The sequence below is a fragment of the Elephantulus edwardii genome, unplaced genomic scaffold (genome assembly GCF_000299155.1).
Source record: "Elephantulus edwardii isolate Elephantulus edwardi_28Jun2011 unplaced genomic scaffold, EleEdw1.0 scaffold00042, whole genome shotgun sequence".
NCBI classification, from domain to species: Eukaryota; Metazoa; Chordata; class Mammalia; order Macroscelidea; family Macroscelididae; genus Elephantulus; species Elephantulus edwardii.
Window position 1 is genome coordinate 5,340,517 of NW_006399792.1, and position 19,193 is coordinate 5,359,709.

A 19,193-nucleotide genomic window follows, 5' to 3' on the forward strand; every position below is an offset into this window, starting at 1 on the left:
CACCTCTTCGCTCCGAGAAATTACAGCTTTTGCTAGAAAACTGGGTCTCGTTTTTGATATGTTTTGATAAGGATATTTGTTGACTATGAATTCTGCTTATATATATTTGTGAAATACCTGCCCCAATGTATACCAGTCTTTGCTATATGCAGTAATTTTTCTTTTTGTTTAATTTTACCTATTTTGTTGTTACTGTTAATATGCTCAGCAAAATGTGACACCAATTCAGCAATTTATAATGGGACATTGAGTGCATCCGTCAAGTTAAACAGCTGTGCTCACACCTTTTCTGAGTTGTTTCTCCATCATTGGAAGGAATTCCCTGCTACAGTGGTTCCTGTATGAGCTTTCAAGTTACAATTGTCAATTTGATCCCATAAACCAGATTTTTAGACAAATAACCTGTGTGTTATCCCCCCCCCCTTTTTTCCCCTTTTCTGACTATTTACTTGCTCCCCTCAAGACATTTTTGTCAGCAGGGGCTATTTTTGGTTTAAGATTTGTCATGGTGCTGTTTTAATTAATATTATCTGTTGCTTACCTTCATAACTTGACATATACTAAAACATACTCATAACTCTCTTTAAAGGGAGCCTGGTGGCATAATAATGAAACTGTGACTGCTAGCTGAGAGGTTACTAGTTTGAATCTGCCAGGTACTCCACAAAGAAAATGAACTAACAGTCCACTCCCATAAAGACTATGTCGTGGGAAACCCTGTGGCATATTTCTACACTGTCCTGTAGGGTCAAATTTGACACAGAATCAACTTGAAAGACAACATCAACTTCTTCAAAGTGCCACCTTATGTCCTAGACTACAGAACTTCAAATTCAACTTTGTAAGATATTCCAAAATTATGTAAATAGTATAAAATAAAGATTTTAATTAATCTTTTTAAGTATTTGGATATAAATATACCTCTTTTTAATTTTTTTCTTATTTCTTACATAAGCTAAATAAGTTAACCTCACATTTCAGATGTGATTGAGGCTCAATAATTATTCACTAGGTATTAATGTTAACTTATTCTAGATATTGATGTTATTCGTGAACTCTCATGAGTTAGGTCAGACAATATACAGTTTATAAATTCCTGTAAAGCCTATTATATTAAAAATCTGAGATTCATATATGGGTTCATAATAGTTTATACTACTTTGTGACTTTCATCAAAACATTATCAATATTACTTATTATTTTAAAACTATCCTAGTGTATCTGGAAGTGTTACTTTCTTCTTTTTTTATGCTTTAAAATGTCTACTGTATATACTAAAACATTTGGCTAACTGACCTTAGAGTCAACCTAATGACTGATTTAGGACCAGAGCCCATTTATCATTTGAGGATCCTGCACTAGATAGAAAAGAGAAGCTCATGTGGAGTCAGGAAAGTATTCTAAGAATACAGTTGACACTGGTGAAGATGAAAGTGTGAATTCAGTAGTTACCTATTTTACACCATAAATCGCCTTACTACGGCTCTTGTCAATTTAAATTCAGTGTAATACAATCACAAGTTTTTCATTTTCTTGGTTGTTTTTCTAATTGCTGTTTGTGAGCAAATACATGTCAAACTGGAAATCTTAGTCATTGCTGGTAGGAGTATAAAATGGTAAGCCGCTATGGAAGGCAGTCTGGTGCTTTCTCTAAGTTGGAAATAGAAATACCAGTTGACCCAGAAATTCCACTGCTGGGAACATACCCTAAAGAAACCAGAGCCACCACTCAAACATATATATACTTATTGCTATGCTATTCACAGTAGCAAACTGATGGAAGCACAACAAATTAATTCATAGAAAAACTGTGGTATATTCACACAATGGAATATTGTGCAGCATTGAAAATCAATGAACTCATAAAACATTACACAAAATGGGGAAGACTGGAGGATATTTTGCTGAATGAAATATTTCAGTCAGAAAAGGACAAATTCTGCATAACACAGACCAACCAGGATGGAGGTGGAGGTGGGGGTTGGAGAAAGAATGAGAAAAGTGTGGATAGATAATAAACACTGCATTAGAACAAATGAGGGGAAGAACTGTCCAAAATGAATGTATGTTTAGACATTATATGTATGACAACAGTCTGGAACAAGGAGTGCTCTGCAGGGGAGGAAGGAAATATGTAGTAATGAGTAAGAAAAGAAAAAGAATATTAAAAAACCAAACCCTCACAGTTTGAGGGGAGAGCATCTTTGCGTTGTCAAGTGGATCAGGTCAGTTCTTGTCCTTAGTATTATTAAGTGCATGGAGACCGCCTCCTATATAGATTTTAAAAAACAAACAAACAAAAACCAAACCCTATATAGAAAGACCTTCTCTAATAGACCATGGAAAGTTACAATCACCGAGGCTTTGTTTGAGTCGTCTATTTATGGGGGTTATTTTTGTGCATTATCATTTTATCTTGTTTTTTTAGCAGATGAAAGTAATAAATCTATTTCAAATAAATATTTAAAATTTTAATCTGGTTTAAATCTACCAGTTGTTCTGTGGGGAAAGATCTGCAAGCCTCCTTCCATGCATTTTATAACCTCTAAAAACCCACTGGAGGGTCAGCTATGAGTCAGTTCCGACTTGATGGTACATACCAGCAACAACAACAGCTGAAACAAAAAATGAAAAAATACCTTAATTTGTATTGTCATATTTAACATAAAGTCCAAACATGTTGCTTAAGATATAATGAATATCAGAATGGAGATGGTACTGACAAAAGGGTTTGTTTTGTTTTGCTTTTTTTCCATTTCTCTTCCCCATTTTAGTGGATGATTTTAGTGAAGAATCCTCTTTTTATGAGATTCTCCCATGCTGTGCTCGCTTTCGGTGTGGAGAGCTCATTGTTGAGGGGCAGTGGCATCATCTGGTTCTGGTAATGAGCAAAGGCATGCTGAAAAACAGCACGGCAGCACTCTATATTGATGGACAGCTTGTTAATACTGTGAAGGTAAGCATGCATGCACTTTAAAATTGCGAATTATAAGGTAGTTTACTAGTATTTGTTGTTGTTGTTAGTGCCCTCGAGTCATAGATAACTCATTATGACCCTATGAACGAAAGACCTGAACACTTGTATAACTTTCATCATTTCTCTACTTTCATAGAGTTTCCATAGGCAAGCTATTTATGGAAGTTGATGCCACTCCTGCTTCCAAGCCTGTTTTAATCTGGGAGCTCCACCAAACACTGTCCACCATGGGTAACCATTACAGTGTCACGATGTTTAGCATCACAGCAACCTCAAGTTACCCCTGTACAGCAAATGGACAGACCAGTGCTAAACCACCTAGAAAAATGTTTGGCCAAAAACAGTTAAAACCAGGCCTGAGGGTAGCATATGAAAATCACCCACCTTTGGCTTGGTAGCGTAATTTTCTATCCACGAGGCCAGCAGAACTCTCTCTGACTCACAGCAATTCTGTGAACAACAGATCTAACCCTTGTTCCATCCTACACAATCCCCAAAATCCAAGACACACTCAAGCCCATTGCTACAGTCACTGTATCAATCTATCATGTTGAGGATCTTCTTTTCTTCTCTGACCTTCCCCTTCTCTCAGCATGAGTGAATACATATACTAGGGTATGTATATGTATGTGCACACGTGTGTGTAGAAGAATTCTGTTAAAATGTTCCTGTCTAATTTTACATTGATCTCAGAGTAACAGTTTGAACAATATGTTATACTCATGTTCATGTCTTAATTCATATCACTGTATTAGAAAAAACAGGAAGGTTGAGACTGAAGCAGTGAGCTTAATTAAGCATAGCAGAGATTGTGAGGATGGCACAGGATCAGGCTTGCTTTCATTCTGTTATGAAAGGAACCTATGGCACCTAACAACAATACCAAAGGAGTGTATCAAGAGTTGAGCCGGATTGTCAGATATATTTTCATGTGCAACAGAATTGCTTGTGACGCATAGCGACCCTATGCACAGTAGCTCTGAACCCTGCCCTATTCTGAGCCAATCCACTGTCTCAGACACACCTACACCCATTACTTCAGTTACTGTGTCAATCCCTTTCATCCAGGATCATTTCCTCTGCTGTTTCTCTACCCTTCCAAGCGTGATGTCCTTCTCTAGGGACCGGTCCCTCCTGGCCACTTGCCCAAAGAATGTAAGATAGAGCTTCATAATGCTTCCCTCCAAGGAGTACTTTGGTTTGCCCTTTCCAAGACAACCTGTTTATTCTCTTGGCAGTCCATGATGTTTACTATTCTTCTCTAGTACCACAACTCAAAGGCATCGATTCCCTTTCTGTCATCCTTATTCATTGTCTGATGAATACATAGCAGGTAATTACAAAGACCATGGTCTGAAGCACCTTAGTTTCTAGACTGACTTCATTATTCTTTGGCACTCTGAAGAGGTACCTGACAGCAGATTTTCCTAATGCAGTTCATATTTTTATTTCCTGACTGCTGGTGCCAAGAGTGTTGACTGTGGATCTGAGCACTTAACTGTGCTCATACCAAACCTATACTTGTATCAGGAAGCATTCCTCAGAACAGAGCAAGGAAACACTGCACAGTTCAGAATCTGAAAAGGATTTGATCAGGGATGCGTCCTGTCTCCATACCTTTTCAATCTATATGTGGAAGAGATCATTTGGGAAGTTGGATTTTATGAGGAATGTGGCATCAGGATTAGAGAAAGACTCATCAGTAACCAGCGTTATGCAGATGACAGAACTGAGGAGGACCTGAAGCATTTGCTGCATAAGGTTAAGGACTATCATCTTTAATATGAATTGAAACTCAACATCAGAAAACAAAATTCTCACCACTAGGCCCTTTGGCAGCTTTATAATAGATGGAAGAGGTTGAGATTGTTCACAGTTACAGTTTGCTTGGGTCCACAGTCAACACTCTTGGCACCAGCAGTCAGGAAACCAAAAGAATTGCGTTAGGAAAATCTGCTCTCAGGGACCTCTCCAGAGTGCTGAAGTGCCAGTCTAGAGCCAAAGTGCTCCAGGGCATTATCTTTGCAGTTGCTCTCTATGCATCAAAGAGCTAGACAGAGACTAAGAATGATAAGCGAAGAAATAAATGCCTTTGAATTATGGTGCTGAAGAAGAGTATTGAACATCGCATGGACCACCAAGAGAACAAACAGGTCTATCCTGGAGAGAGTGAAACCAGGTTGTTCCCGTGGAAGCAAAAATTTTTAAGCTGTGTCTCTCAAACTTTGAGCAGTTTGGCCAGGAAGCACCAGTCCTTGGATAAGGACATCGTGCTTGGAATCAGGGAGGGACAGCACAGGAGAGGAAGACCCTGGATGTGATGGATTTTCACAGTAACTGGGCTCATGGGGGTAGGTTTTACTGAGAAAGTGAGACAGACTCAAGATAGATCAAGGTTAAGAGTTATTGTACATAGGATAGCTGTGAGTTACAGGTGACTTAAAGATGTTGTTGAACAACAGCAGGCTTTCCAAAAGAAAAAACCTGATTACCCAATAACAAAATCAGCAAAAGGCATGATAAAACTTATCAAATGAAAATATTTGAATGGCTAATGTATACATGAAGAAATGCTCTAAATCCCTGGCAATCAGAGAGATGCAAATCAAAGCAAATACAACATACCATATAACTCCAGTAGAAGTAACAGATTTTCACAGGACAGCCAGTAATAAATATTGGAGAGAATATGAAGAAATTGGAAATCTCATGCACTGCTAGTTTGAATGTAAAATGGTACAACCATTCTAAAGGCCGTTTGTCATGGGCTCAAAAAGCTAAACATAGAAATTCCATATTGGTAAGCCATACCACTACTAGGAATATACCTGAAGGAAATTAGAGCTGAGATATGAATAGAGAGAAGTTTATTCACAATAACAAGAATATGGAAAAAGCCTAAATGCCTATCAACAAGGGAATGGATTGAGAATTGTGGTACATCCACACAATGAAATACTATGCAGCACTAAGGAATACTATTTTGCAAAATACTGTATAACCTGGGAGAGTCTAGAGACCATTATGGTGAATTAACTCTTATGAGGGCAAATACTGTGTTAAGATCATTATTGTAAAAATAGAAAGATAAGTAGAAAAACATGTATAAACATCCAAAAGGGGAAGGGCAGAAATCCCTAAGGTAGCACAGTTTCATGTGCATATGGGGGATGAGAGGTTAAAGAACAGAAAAAGATTTAGTTGGGAGTAGAAAAGATGGGATAATAATAGGCATAGATAAATAAATATATTTTAGAATAAATAGTCATATAAAGTGTGTATTAATGATTTTACTATGCACAATGTAAATGAAAGATTATAGAAAATCCAGTGTATATGAATAAAACACAATGGGAATGAAATTTTTAAGAAGAATATCCATTAACAATAATTAACGTTTTATGCTGAGATTAACGTGTATAAATATTATAATAATGTATATGTTATTGTGGGTGACTCTAATTCGTGGCCCTCAAGCCTGTTCTTAATTGTTTTTGGTCAAACACTCTTCTAGGTTGTATAGCCCTGGTGTGTCCACTTGCTGTACAGAGGTAACTCGTGGTTGCTGTGAAGCTGAACACTGTGACACTGATGTGCTAAATGTGTGATAATGGTTACCCATGGTGGACAGTGTGTTTGGTGGAGCTCCCTGATTAAAACAAGCTTGGAAGCAGGAGTGGCATCCACTTCCGTAAATAGATTCCCTTCAGAAACCCTATGAACCTGGAGAAAGGATGAAAGTCACGCAAGTGTCAACGAGGACTTTAGTTCATATGAGTCACCTATAACTCAACAGCACTTAACAGCAACATATGTTATTGTTAGGTGCCATTGAATTGATTTCAACTCTGGGTGATACTCTGTACAACAAACAAAACCCGCCTGACCTTGTACCACCCTTATAATCTCTGCTGCATTTAAACCTGTTGTTACTATCACTGTGTCAGTCCCCCTTAATGAGAGCTCTCCTCTCCTTTGCTGATCTTCTGCTCTGTCAGCCATGTCTTTTTCCAGGGCTTAGCCCCTCCTGACAATAAGCCCAGATTATGTGAGGTGGAATCACAGGAGCACTTTGGCTGAATTTCTTCCAAGACAGATTTGTTTCTTCCTTTGATCATTCATGTTTTGTTAAATACTCTTCACCAGCACTGCAGTTCAAAGGCATCCATTCTTTGTATTCATTGTTCAACTTCTGTGAAACAAGATAGACTACTAATTACTTTTTGTACCCTTTTACCATTATAAGTCACTTTTCCTCCTGTCAGTTTTACCTAACAGACCCACAGTATAATTGGCACATCAGAGGAAACGGAACTAATTTAAAGAGTACATGCCTACTGTAGTAAGAATTTCTTTGGTTTTTGTATCAACACTCAGCTTTCATCAAAGCATCATTAATTTTGGGATGCAAACCAAACAGACATAACAACGCTTATTTTTGGCATTTCTCGCATGAAAGAGTTTTTATCCATTAACAATTTAGAGGACAAACTTCCAGCTTCCATATCAGGTGTCTAGTTTCCAATTCTATTGCAGATTCAGGAATCCTAGCCTCCCTATGTATTTTTCAACCCAAACACTTTTCTGTTTGTAAAGTTGTGTGACTAGGGATAATTATAATATTTGCAGTAAAGGGTTACTTCTCTTAGTTGAAAGTGTCACATCTCACACGCTTGCTTGTATCTTGTGTCTCTGTGTAGCTTCACTATGTTCACAGTACCCCGGGAGGTTCGGGTTCTGCAAATCCACCAGTAGTGAGCACTGTATACGCCTATGTTGGTACTCCACCTGCCCAACGCCAGATTGCTTCATTGGTGTGGCGCCTGGGACCCACACATTTTCTCGAAGAAGTTTTGCCCCCTTCAAATGTAACCACCATTTATGAACTAGGACCAAATTATGTTGGAAGCTTCCAGGCTGTATGTATGCCATGTGAGTAACTTACTCTTAATTCTTCATATTGTATAAAACTGAACTACAAATAATCTTAACCTCCGCCTATTCTATAGATGAGTGTAAAAATGCTTGTATGTGTATAAGGTTATAACCCATGAGTAGATCTTTCCCATAGTGTTCCCATGGTGGTAGAATGCTGAAGCAGAGTGGCCCATCTTTCTCCCCCAGAGCAGCATGTTGAATATAGTTACTCTGGTTGCAGAAAAGAAAAATAGTTCCAGAAACTCATAAACACGTTCATCTTATTAGACCTGTCCTTGCCACCTTCTTTAATCTTTTCCCTTCTGCATATCTCCTTTGGTTATCTTCAAAAGAAATTTTGATATCAAAGGAATTGATAGTAACTAAAAGTCTCTTGTCTTACTCTTTCCATGCGATGACTTCCATCTCCTTTCTCTGATACCAAGATTCTCAGAAAAGTCATTAAGTTCATTGTAAATGGTGTTGACTGGTGACCAAATAATCTTTTAATTTAAAATATCTGTCATCTAATAATATTGATTTAACCTTCGCGATGTGCTAAGTAGGTTAAAATTTAGTTGTTCTAAACCTTCAGATGTGTTTATTGATGTCAAAACACTGTGAGTTAGGTACTTTGTTATCATTCCCTTTTCACAGATGAGGAACGTGAGACTGAGCAGTTAAGGTGATGCAACTTTTAGTTTATGGAAACTCAGACCAGCAGTCTCCAGAAATTATGCTCTTTAACTACTCTGCAGTCTAGCAGAATATAGAGGAATGTGTGAGCTCTCTTTTTGAGAGTAAGAACTAAGAGCTAATAAGTCATAGACATTTCACTCTTTGCCATTTCCTTTTACTTTGAACCTTGACTAACTGTTTTATGACTTGATTTCTAATAGTTAACTCTTTTAAGACTAAAACTTGGAATGTAAACCTCTGCTTCCTAATTGAAAATAAATAGAGCTGAAACTGCTCTGATAATGAAATTGTTATAAATTAGCTTCTTTATTCCATTTAGTTAAATAATTTTCAAATCCACCGATGTAAAAATTGATAATAACAATAAGAAAACTCTTATTAAGGAAAAATACTTACGATTTTGAAAAAGGCTTATTTTTCTTTGAAAGGTAAAGATGCAAAATCGGAAGGTGTAATCCCATGTCCTGTGTCCTTGGTACCAGAAGAAAAGGTGTCATTTGGCCTCTATGCACTTTCTGTGTCATCTCTCACAGTGGCAAGAATCCGGAAAGTGTACAATAAAGTGGATAGCAAAGCCATTGCTAAACAGGTAAGCAGAAGGATTTGCCATTAAAATGTAGCTGATTCTCAGACCATTCACATATGAGCAGTTGCTGAACAGTACTTCTCATTTATTATTTGGTTTATTTTGCTTTGAATATAAGACCAAATAAATTTTTATTTTTTTTTTTAGTATTAGTGGAAAAAGGAGAATTTTCTTCGGTTAGGAATGTGTATTATTGTTATTGTTGTTGTAATCATGTTCCATCGAACCGCCTGTGACTCATAGTGACCCTATGTACAACAGCTCTGAAGCTTACCCTATCCTGAGCCAGTCTCACTGACTCCAACACACCTTCCCCCATTGCCCCAATTACTATACTAATCCATCTCATCCGGGGTCGTCTTCTCCTGCACTGTCCTCTCCCTCCACTCTTCGAAGTATGATGTCCTTCTCTAAGGACTAGTCCTTCCTTGCCTCATGCCCAAAGTATGTGAGATGGAGCTTCAAAATCCTTCCCTCTAAGGAGAAACTTAGTTTCACTCTCTCTAAGAGAGTCCTATTTGTTATCTGGAGGTCCATGGTATGTTCAAGACTCTTCTTCATTACCACAACTCAAAGGCATTGATTCTTCTTCTTTCATCCTTAGTTGTTATCTAGCTCTCTGATGCAGAGCAAGTAATTGCGAAAACCATGTCCTGGATCAAGCACACCTTAGACTCTAGATTGACATCGTTGCTTTACGGTTACTCTGGAGAGGTCTCTTGACAGCAGATTTTCACAGTGTAATTCATCTTTTGATTTCTTCATTTACAGAGATGTTAGAGTTTTCATTTATTCATTGTTCCACATTTTACTCCCCCAATTCACTTTTTTTTAAAAAATATTCATTGTTGCAGAATGAACCTCCCCACCTCCAGTCCTCTTTGCAGTAATAGATCTTTTATTCTGGCCTGTTGTCGTACATATAACACCTAATCATGTATGTATTTTAAACATTTCTTTCTTTTATCTATTCCAATGCAGTGGTCATTATCTGTCTACTCTTCATCCTATTCTTCTCCCAACTTGCCATGTCAGGTGTACTTTATAACAGTGGTGCTATGCAGTATTTGTCCTTTTGTGACAAATATTTCACTCAGCATGATGTGCTCTAGTGTCCCCTATTTTGTATAACATTTTACAGCTTCATTATTTTTCTGTGCTGTGTAGTATTCCATTGTATGAGTATACCATAGTTTTTCCATTCATTTGTTGATGGGCACTTGGGTTGCTTCCATCTCTATGCTTTTGTAAACAACAACATAAACATGGGTGTGCATGTATCTGTGTGGGTCGTGGCTATGGTTTCTTTAAGGTATGTTCCCAGTAGAGGAATTATTGGGTCAAAGGGTATTTCTGTTGCCAATTTTATGAGAAAGCTCCAAACCACCTTCCATCGTATTTGCACCATTTTATACTCCCACCAGCAGTGAATAAGGGTTCCAATTTCTCCACAACGTCGCCAGCATTTGTTGTTTGCTGCCTTTTTGAACTTTGCTGTTGTTACTGGGGTGAAATGATACTTCATAGTTGTTTTGATTTGCATCTCTCTGATAGCTAGGGATTTTAAACATTTCTTCATGTGTTTGTTTGCCCTCTAAATGTCTTCTTCGGTGAAGTATCTTTTCATATCCTGTGCCCATTTTGCTATTGGGTTGTTTACCTTTTTCTCATTGAGGTGCTAGAGTATTCTATAAATCTTAGCTATGAGTCCCTTATCAGACATGTCATTACCAAATATTTTTCCCCAGTCTGTGGTTTCCTTTTTACCCTCTAGAGAAGTTTATTGATGTGCATAGGTATTTGATTTTTATAAGGTCCCATTCATCTGTTTTGTTCTCTCCCTGTTTTAGGTTTATCTTTATGCTTGGAAGACTGTTCATACTGTAGATTAGGGTTTCTAACGTTCTTCCGAGCTTTTCTCTAATGTAATTTATAGTCTTTTGTTTTACTTCTAGGTCCTTGATCTACCTTGAGTTGGTTTTTTTTGTATATGATATAAGGTGTGGGTCTTTCTTGAGTATTCTACAGATGGTTTTCCAATTTTGCCAATACCGTTTGCGAAACTGTTGTTTCTCCACTTAACTGATTTCAATGCTTGTCAAAAATCAGTAGATGTGCTTATTTCTGGGTTCCCAGTTCTATTCTGTTGATCTGTGTGTCTGTCACTGTACCAGTATCATGTTTTCTTGACCACAACAGCTTTATATTAAGATTTGAAATCAGAGTGTGATGCCTCCTATCCTGTTTACCTTTTTCAGTAGTGTTGTGCTTATTTGGGGTCTCTTTCCATTTCAAATAAAATTGAAAATTGAGAAACAGGCAATTTCTAAAGAAATAACGTAAGCATAGAATATGTTAGAAAGTGATAAGAGCGCAGGACAAAAAAGGAAGCAGGAAAGGGAGTAATAGAGTGCCAGTGAGATTGGAGATAACCTTGCAATTATAAGTAGGATGGTCACCTTACTAAGAAGCTGAAATCTGAGCAAAGAAAAGGAGATAGCAAGCCATGAATGGCAATATGGAGGTTATGTGTGGGATGAAGATTGACGCATTCCTAGAACTTAAGTTCTCGGGCTCTAAATACAAACATGCAGTGCAGGTGTGGTTAAGCCAGAATGCGAGATGTACGGTGTAGTAAGTGTAGTAGGACAGGAGGCACTCAGAGAAGTAATGGGGATCATATGGTACAGGTGTTGGTTTTTACTAAGTAAAATAGGGTTTGTTGTAGATAATTATATTTCCATCTTTACAGAATCACTCATACTTTCATTGAGGGTAAGTTAAAGGGAGTCTGTAAAAAGAGTGTAGGCAACATGGAGGCAGGTGCGTCTGATCTCCACTGACTGCCCAAGGGGGAACTGCCCCAGCAACAGCATGAACAACACAAAGCTTATTCCCATGAGGTCAGACAGACATGCCTTCCACACTCCTGCATCTCTTTCTACTTATTCCAGCAGTAGTCTTACTACTCTACTGAATCCTTAATCTATTGCAGTAGTTCACCAACTGCACAAAACCATACTTGTTGTTATGGGGTTTATTGGGGAAGTTAACAGACTCTAAGTCAGTTTTGCAACAAGCTACAATCCCTCAGTCCTGAGACTGCTCAAGCATGGTCACAAGCCCTTTCGCCTTCAGCCTAATAGCTTAAGTTAGTGTCACAAAGTTCCCTCCATGCTGCCAGTTATGGTGTCTTCCCTCAGTCCTGCAGCAAGCTCTGGACAAGGCCTCTGCTGTGTCACAGATTGCCTCTGTTTTTTTGCTGAAGTGACTGCTCCTAAAGGTGCTACAGGGCTCAGAAATTTTGGCCCCAAAGGACATGCTCTACTGTTTCTTCCATGTGGATGTTGAAATTCCCCATTTCTGCTGCTGAAATCACTTCATTTAAACCTAGGAGCGTGACAAGGTCTAGCCAATCCTCTTGTGTATAGACTTAACACACCTTATTTGTATGACCCTGCCAATCCATGTGGCAAATTAAGATACATTGGCTAGAAAAGCCATTTTGAACAGTAAAACCTTGATACCACAGAAACAAAAGTTATATTTTTATAGGAAGGTGGATTCTGAGGCCAGTGCAGTATATGATTCATCTGAGAGATGCTTGTCATCAGAACTGAAGTGACAGCAGTGGTATTAGTGAGCAGTGACCAGTAGGACCTTTTGCCAGTGAAGTGGCTATAAACTAGAAGGAACGAGTCACGATCAGTCCAAGACATTTGGCTTGATAAGTTAGGAAAATGGAGTTATCATTGATTTAGAGAAAGCAGTAGGGAAATAGATTTGGAATAGGGATGGATGGTGGATACTGATAATTCTGTTTTGGAAAAGTTTCTGAACCTTACTTTGAGCGTTTCCTTGCTCTATTATGAGAACTGCAACCTGGTCTGAGTATAGGTTTCACATGAACACAATCAAATGTTCTGGGATTCCCATTTTCCTCCATGTTAGCCATGATTTGTTGAGATCCACACAATCAAATGCCTTTGCATAGTCAATGAAACACACATAGGCATTCTTCTGGTACTTTCTGCTTCCAGCCAAGATCCATCTGACATTGATGATAATGTCTCTAGTGCCACGATAAAATATTCTAAAGCCAGCTTATATTTCTTACTTCTTTGTTAATGAACTATTCCATTCATTTTGGGATGATCTTCAGCAAGATTTTGCTTGTGTGTGATATTAGTGATATTTTTAAAAAATTTTTACACTCTTTCAAGTCACCTTTTTTGGAATGGGAATAAATATGTATCTCTTTCAGTCAGTTGGCCAGGTAGATGTCCTCCAGATTTTTTGGCACAAGCTGGTGAGCAAGTCCAAGGCGGGATCTGTTTGTTGAACTCTTATCAATTTGTATTCCATCAATTCCTGGGGCCTTATTTTTGGTCAAATCTTTCAGAGCAGCCTGAACTTCCTCCTTCAGCACCATTGCATCTACATCATATGTTATTTCATGAAATTCTTGTGTGTCAGACAAATTTTTTTGGTACAGTAACTCTGTATACCCCTTCCGCCTTTTAATGCTTTCTGGATCATACAGTGTTCTGCCCATAGCATCCTTAAACATTGCAACTCGAGACTTGAATTTGTTCTTTAATTCCTTCAGCGTAAGAAATGCTGTGAATTAGGCCTTTTAGATTTTCTGACTCCAGCTCCTTGCACATTTCAGAATACTATTTTACTTTGTCTTCCCTAGCTTCCTTTTGAAATAATCTACCCAGCTCCTTAACTTCTTAATTTCTTCCCTTTGCTTTGGCTTCTCAGTACTCTAGTGCAATATTCAGAGTCTCTTGTAACATCCAATTTTGTCTTTTCTTCCACCTCTGTCTTTGTAATGATCTACGTTCTTCATGGATGATATTCTTGATACCCTCCTACAGCTCATCTAGTCTTCATTTATTAATATTCAAGACCTCAAACCTCTTCCTGAGTTGTTTTTTTTTTAAATTTTTTTTTATTGGGAAAAACATATTGGGGGTACAAGGAGGTGAGGGTTGGGGGCAGAAGGGTGAGGATGGTCCGGGATGCAGTTGCAGAGCTGCACAGTTTGGTCGGTGGGGGGAGCAGGTGAAGGAAATGATGAGGGTCCAGTGGGGATGCTACAGAGGAATGACAAGCATTTTCCAATAGTAATTAAACCAACTGTCTTATTGATTTGGGAATTGGATGCCGACTCTCTGGCTTCTTCATGCTGAACAGGGGCATAGATATAAAGGGGGGAAGGGAGGGTGCTTTATCACCTTACTGGTGGTCTTGGGTTACAGCTGCTTGCCTTCTTGCTCCTGAGGGCTGCGACGGTTCGCCCCGAGCCGGGGGCCAAGCGCAGCCGGCCCCGGGCAGAAGGCCACGACGGCTCGCCCCGGGCAGAGGGCCGAGGGCAGCCCACCCCGGGCAGAGGGCCGCGACGGCTGAAGTAGTCTTTTTTTAAAAAAGAAGAAGTGTGTGTGTGTGTGTGTGTGTGTGTGTGTGTGTGTACCATCAAATTGGATCTGACTGGTACAGGAGACTGCCCCTCCTTCTCCAGCAGAGCATGAAGTAGAGTCTGGGTCCCGCCCCCCCCCCAGGGGGGCCTGTCGGGGCCTGGGTTTCAGCTGTCCACACCACAGCAGTGGGCAACGAGCTTAAAGCCCCTGATGGCTCTGGGCGCTGACTCTCACCAGTGGCTATAGATGAAGTCACAGGCGATTTTCAGCCAGCACCTGCCTGAGTTGGTTTTTAAATTCAATGTTATAGACTCAAGATCAGATTTTGATTCCTGTATATTTGATCTGACCTTCTGTAGCTTTAATTTGAACTTTTAAAGTAGTTGATGGTCTGTGTCATAATCAGCACCTGGCCTAGTTTTCACTGCTGATATTGAACTTCTCCAATGATTTCTTCCACAAATGTGATTGATCTGATTCTTGTGCATGCAATCAGGTGAAATCCATGTGTATAGCCTGTGTTTATGTTTCTTATAAAAGGTATTTGCAATGAATAAATCATTGTGTAGAATCATTGTGTAAATCATTGGGGATCATCCTATCCCCAGCCTCATTTCTGTCACCAAGTCCATGTTTCCAATGTCTATTCCTTCTTTCTGGTTCCCAACCTTTACATTCCAGTCACCCATTATTATTAATGCATCTTGGTTGCATGTTTAATCAATTTCTGACTACAAAAGTTGGTAGAAATCTATTTCCTCTGCTTTGGCTCTGTTGGTGCATAAATTTGAGTGATAGTGGTATTAACAGGTCTTCCTTGTGTGCATATGGATATTACCCTATCACTCAGAACATTGTATTTCAAGATAGATCTAGAAATGACCTTTTTTTGTGTGTTTTTTTCTCCTCACCTTTTCATCTCCAATATAGTAGATCATATGATACAAGATCATCTGATTCAAAATGTCCCATACTGATCCATCTCATTTCACCAGTACTTAATAAATCAATATTTATGTATCCCATTTCTTTCTTAACAATATCCAGTTTTCCTACATTCATGCTTCTTACATTCTGTGTTCCATTCATTAGTTTCTGCTTACAACTGTTCCTCCTCCTCTGTGTTTCCAAATTTGAGGGCTCAGCCTCAGTTGCTATATCTGTTTTTCTACTCTAAGTGTGCTCTTTTGTACATAGGATTTTCAAAGGCCTATTATTTTTTGGAAGTGGACGGCTAATCCTTCTTCCTATTCTGTCTTAATTTGGATACTTAACTTTCAACAGTATCTGACAGACAAGTATTTTATTGAAAGGAATAGATAAAAGATACTTTCCCTTATAGAGATAACCAATACATTCAGTACCCCCTCCTGCTGCACCCGCCCTGCACCCCCTCACCCGATATGTGTGTCTTGTCCCTTCCCTTTCCCTACTATATCAGGATCCCTTGCACCCCTGCCAACCATATCCAGCACCTCCCTCAGAAAGGAACGTATCACAGATGCATACTGTCTCCATACCTTTTCAGTCTATATGCAAAACAGATCATTTCAGAGGCCGGGCTTTATGAGGAAGAATATAGCATCAGGATTGAAGAAAGACTCATCAGCAGCCTATGGTTATGCAGGGATCACAACCTTGCTTGCTGAATCTAAGGAGAGCCTAAAGTGCTTGCTGCAGAAGATCAAGGAATGTAGTCTCCAATATAGACTGAAGCTCAACATCAAGTAAACAGATTCTCACCAGTGGGCCAGTTAGCAACACCATGATAAATGAAGAAGAAATTGAGGTTTTTAACAGTTATACCTTGCTTGGCTCCACAGTCAACACTCTTGACACGAGCAGTCAGGAAATCAAAAGAAGAATAGCTTTGAGAAAATCTACTATCAGGGAAAATCTTCTGTCTCTACCCAGTACTGAGAAGCAACGATGACAGCCTAGAGACTAAGGTGCGCCTGATCCAGGCCATGGCCTTCTCAGTTACTTGCTGTGCATCCGAGAGCAGAACAGTGAATAAGGAGGACAGAAGAAGAATTGTTGCCTTTGATGTAGTGCTGGAGAGGAGTCTTGAATATACCTTACAATGACAACCCTGTCTGTCATAGAGCGGTGAAGGCAAGTTTCTCCTTGGAGGCAGGGGTTTTGAAGCTCTGTCTCACATACTTTGGGCAGCTGGCCAGGAGGAACCGGTCCTTAGAGGACCATGATGATGCTTGGGAGGTTTGAGGGACAGCGCAGGACAGGAAGACCCCAGATGAGAAGGAGTGATAACAGGGCAATGGGGCTAGCGGTGTTGAAGTCAATGATTTTGACTTAGTATAGAGCAAGCTTCAGAGCTGTTATAAATAGGGTCTCTAGAACCTAACAGGCGACTTAACAGCACATAACAACAACAATAAATTAAATAATTTCATGAGCCATTAAAACCATAAATCCTCTATTAATATGGACTTTAGCAGAAAGATTTGCATTCCAGGGATGTACATTAAAATCAAACCAAAAATTTTACTATTGAGTTGATTATAACTGACAGGAATTTTGTCCTACAGAGTAGAACTACACAGTATGGTATTCAAAATGGTAGTGTTTACAGAAGCAGACTGTGGTATCTTTCTACCTCAGAGAAGCTTCTGGTATCAAATGGCTACCTTTCCAATAGCAGATCAGCACTAGACCACTGTGCCACAGCTCTTTATGAAAGTACATGTTGTTGCCTACAACTCATAGTGACCCTGTGTACAACAACCCTAAACCCTGCTCTGTCCTATGCCTGTCTCACTGTCTGACACATGTACCCACATTACCCCAGTCACTGAATCAGTCCACCTCATAGAGTGTCTTCCTCTACTGCACTGTCCCTCCATCCTCCCAAGCATGACATCCCTCTCCAAGGACTGGTTCCTCCTTGCAACATGTTCAGCATATGTCAGATGAAGCTTCAGAATCCTTGCCTCCAAGGAGCATCCTGGCTTCACCCTCTCCAGGACAAACTTGTTCATTCTTTTAGCAATCCATGGTATATTCAATACTCTTCTCCAGCACTGCAACTCAAAGGCATCAATTCTCCTTCTGTCATTTCTCATCATTGTCCAGCTCTCTGATGCATAGCAAGTGAATGCAAAAACCATGGCATGTATCAGGCGCACCTTAGTCTCCAGACTGACATCGTTGCTCTTCAGTACTTTAGAGCGATCTCTAACCGCAGACTTTCCCATCGCAGTATGTCTTTTAATTTCCTGGCTTCTGTTGTCAACAGTGTTGATTCTGCAGCCAAGCTAACTAAAACTGAACAATCTCAATCTCTTCATCATCCATCATGATGCTAGCAATAGGCCTAGTGATGAGAATCCTTGTTTTCTTGATATTGTGCCTTAATCCATACTGAAGGCAGCAGTCCCTGACCTTCCACAGCAAGTGCTTCAGGTCCTCCTCAGTTTCAGCAAGCGGGGTTGTGTCATCTGTTTAATGCAGATTGTTAATGAGTCTACCTCCAATCCTGATGCCACATTTCTCCTCATAGAGCCCAGCTTTCTGGATAATCTGTTCTGCATAAAGACTGAAAAGGTATGGAGATAGGATACATCTCCAGTGTACACCTTCCCAATTTTTTTTAAACTGTTTTATAATTTGATTTGATAATCAGTTATTAGTTTTCATCCACATTGATGGTCTGTAGATTTTTTAAAGTGGTGACAGGTACATAGGTAACCAGTGTACACAGCTTGTTTAGGGAATCTTCATCCTTGTTATATTTTCCGTACAACCGTACACAGGTGCGATATGGGACAGTCCTTATTCCTTTGACCCAGACAGCTTTGTTAAGCCTGGTGTCAATGTGAACATATGATGTTCCCATCTCCTTCATAGCAAATTTTCAGATCTCCTTTAGTGCCTGAGGAGCACGCTCCTTAAATCCCACTCCATGGATGTGCTTGTGAATGTTGATGGTGTACTCTCTGGTCACCACTCTGGGGATGGTAGAATGGCCTTTCTTCTTCTCACCACCCTTCTTTGCGGGGCCATAGCACCGGGACCTGGCTGGAAAGGAAGAGGGCAAAGTATTGTGGGAAAAGGAAACAGTGGCACAACTTCCAAGTCACCCCCACCCTTCCAAAGTTTGAACCATGCAGTGTTCTCTTGCACTGTTCTGATGATTGTCTCCTGGTCCACGTATAGGTTTCACATTAGCACGATCAAGTGTCCTGGGATTCCCATTCTTCTCAGCGTCAGCCACAGTTTGTTGTGATCCACACAGTCAAACGCCTCTACGTAATCAGTTATGGATGTACATTGGTGGTGCTTAAAGCAGTGAGCCTGTGTACATTCATCAAAGAGGAAGAGAAAGGAAGGGGACAGTTTAAGGCGTGATACTCAGACTATTCCAGTATTGAATTGGTGAAATGAATAGAAGTCTGAGAAGTGGTTGCCAGTAAGGAAGGTATAAAAGTAGGAATAGCTGGTATCCTAGAAATCTGTGATTAATTTTGGCAAATATTGATAATAATGGGTGACTGGAATGCAAAAGTCGGGAACAAAGAGGAAGATTCAGTAGTTGGAAAACATGGACTCGGTGACAGAAATGGAGCTG

General features: G+C 39.6%; 1 protein-coding gene across 1 annotated transcript in view; it reads left to right on the top strand.

Moving 5' to 3' along the window:
- The window catches only part of WDFY3 (WD repeat and FYVE domain containing 3), a 245,607-nt gene that overhangs the window by 96,694 nt on the left and 129,720 nt on the right, over window positions 1-19,193 (top strand). Inside the window, exons 19-21 of the mRNA XM_006885255.1 lie at window positions 2,775-2,956; window positions 7,678-7,909; window positions 9,022-9,182. Of these exons, the coding sequence (XP_006885317.1) occupies window positions 2,775-2,956; window positions 7,678-7,909; window positions 9,022-9,182 (575 nt within the window). The remainder of the gene's footprint in view (window positions 1-2,774; window positions 2,957-7,677; window positions 7,910-9,021; window positions 9,183-19,193) is intronic.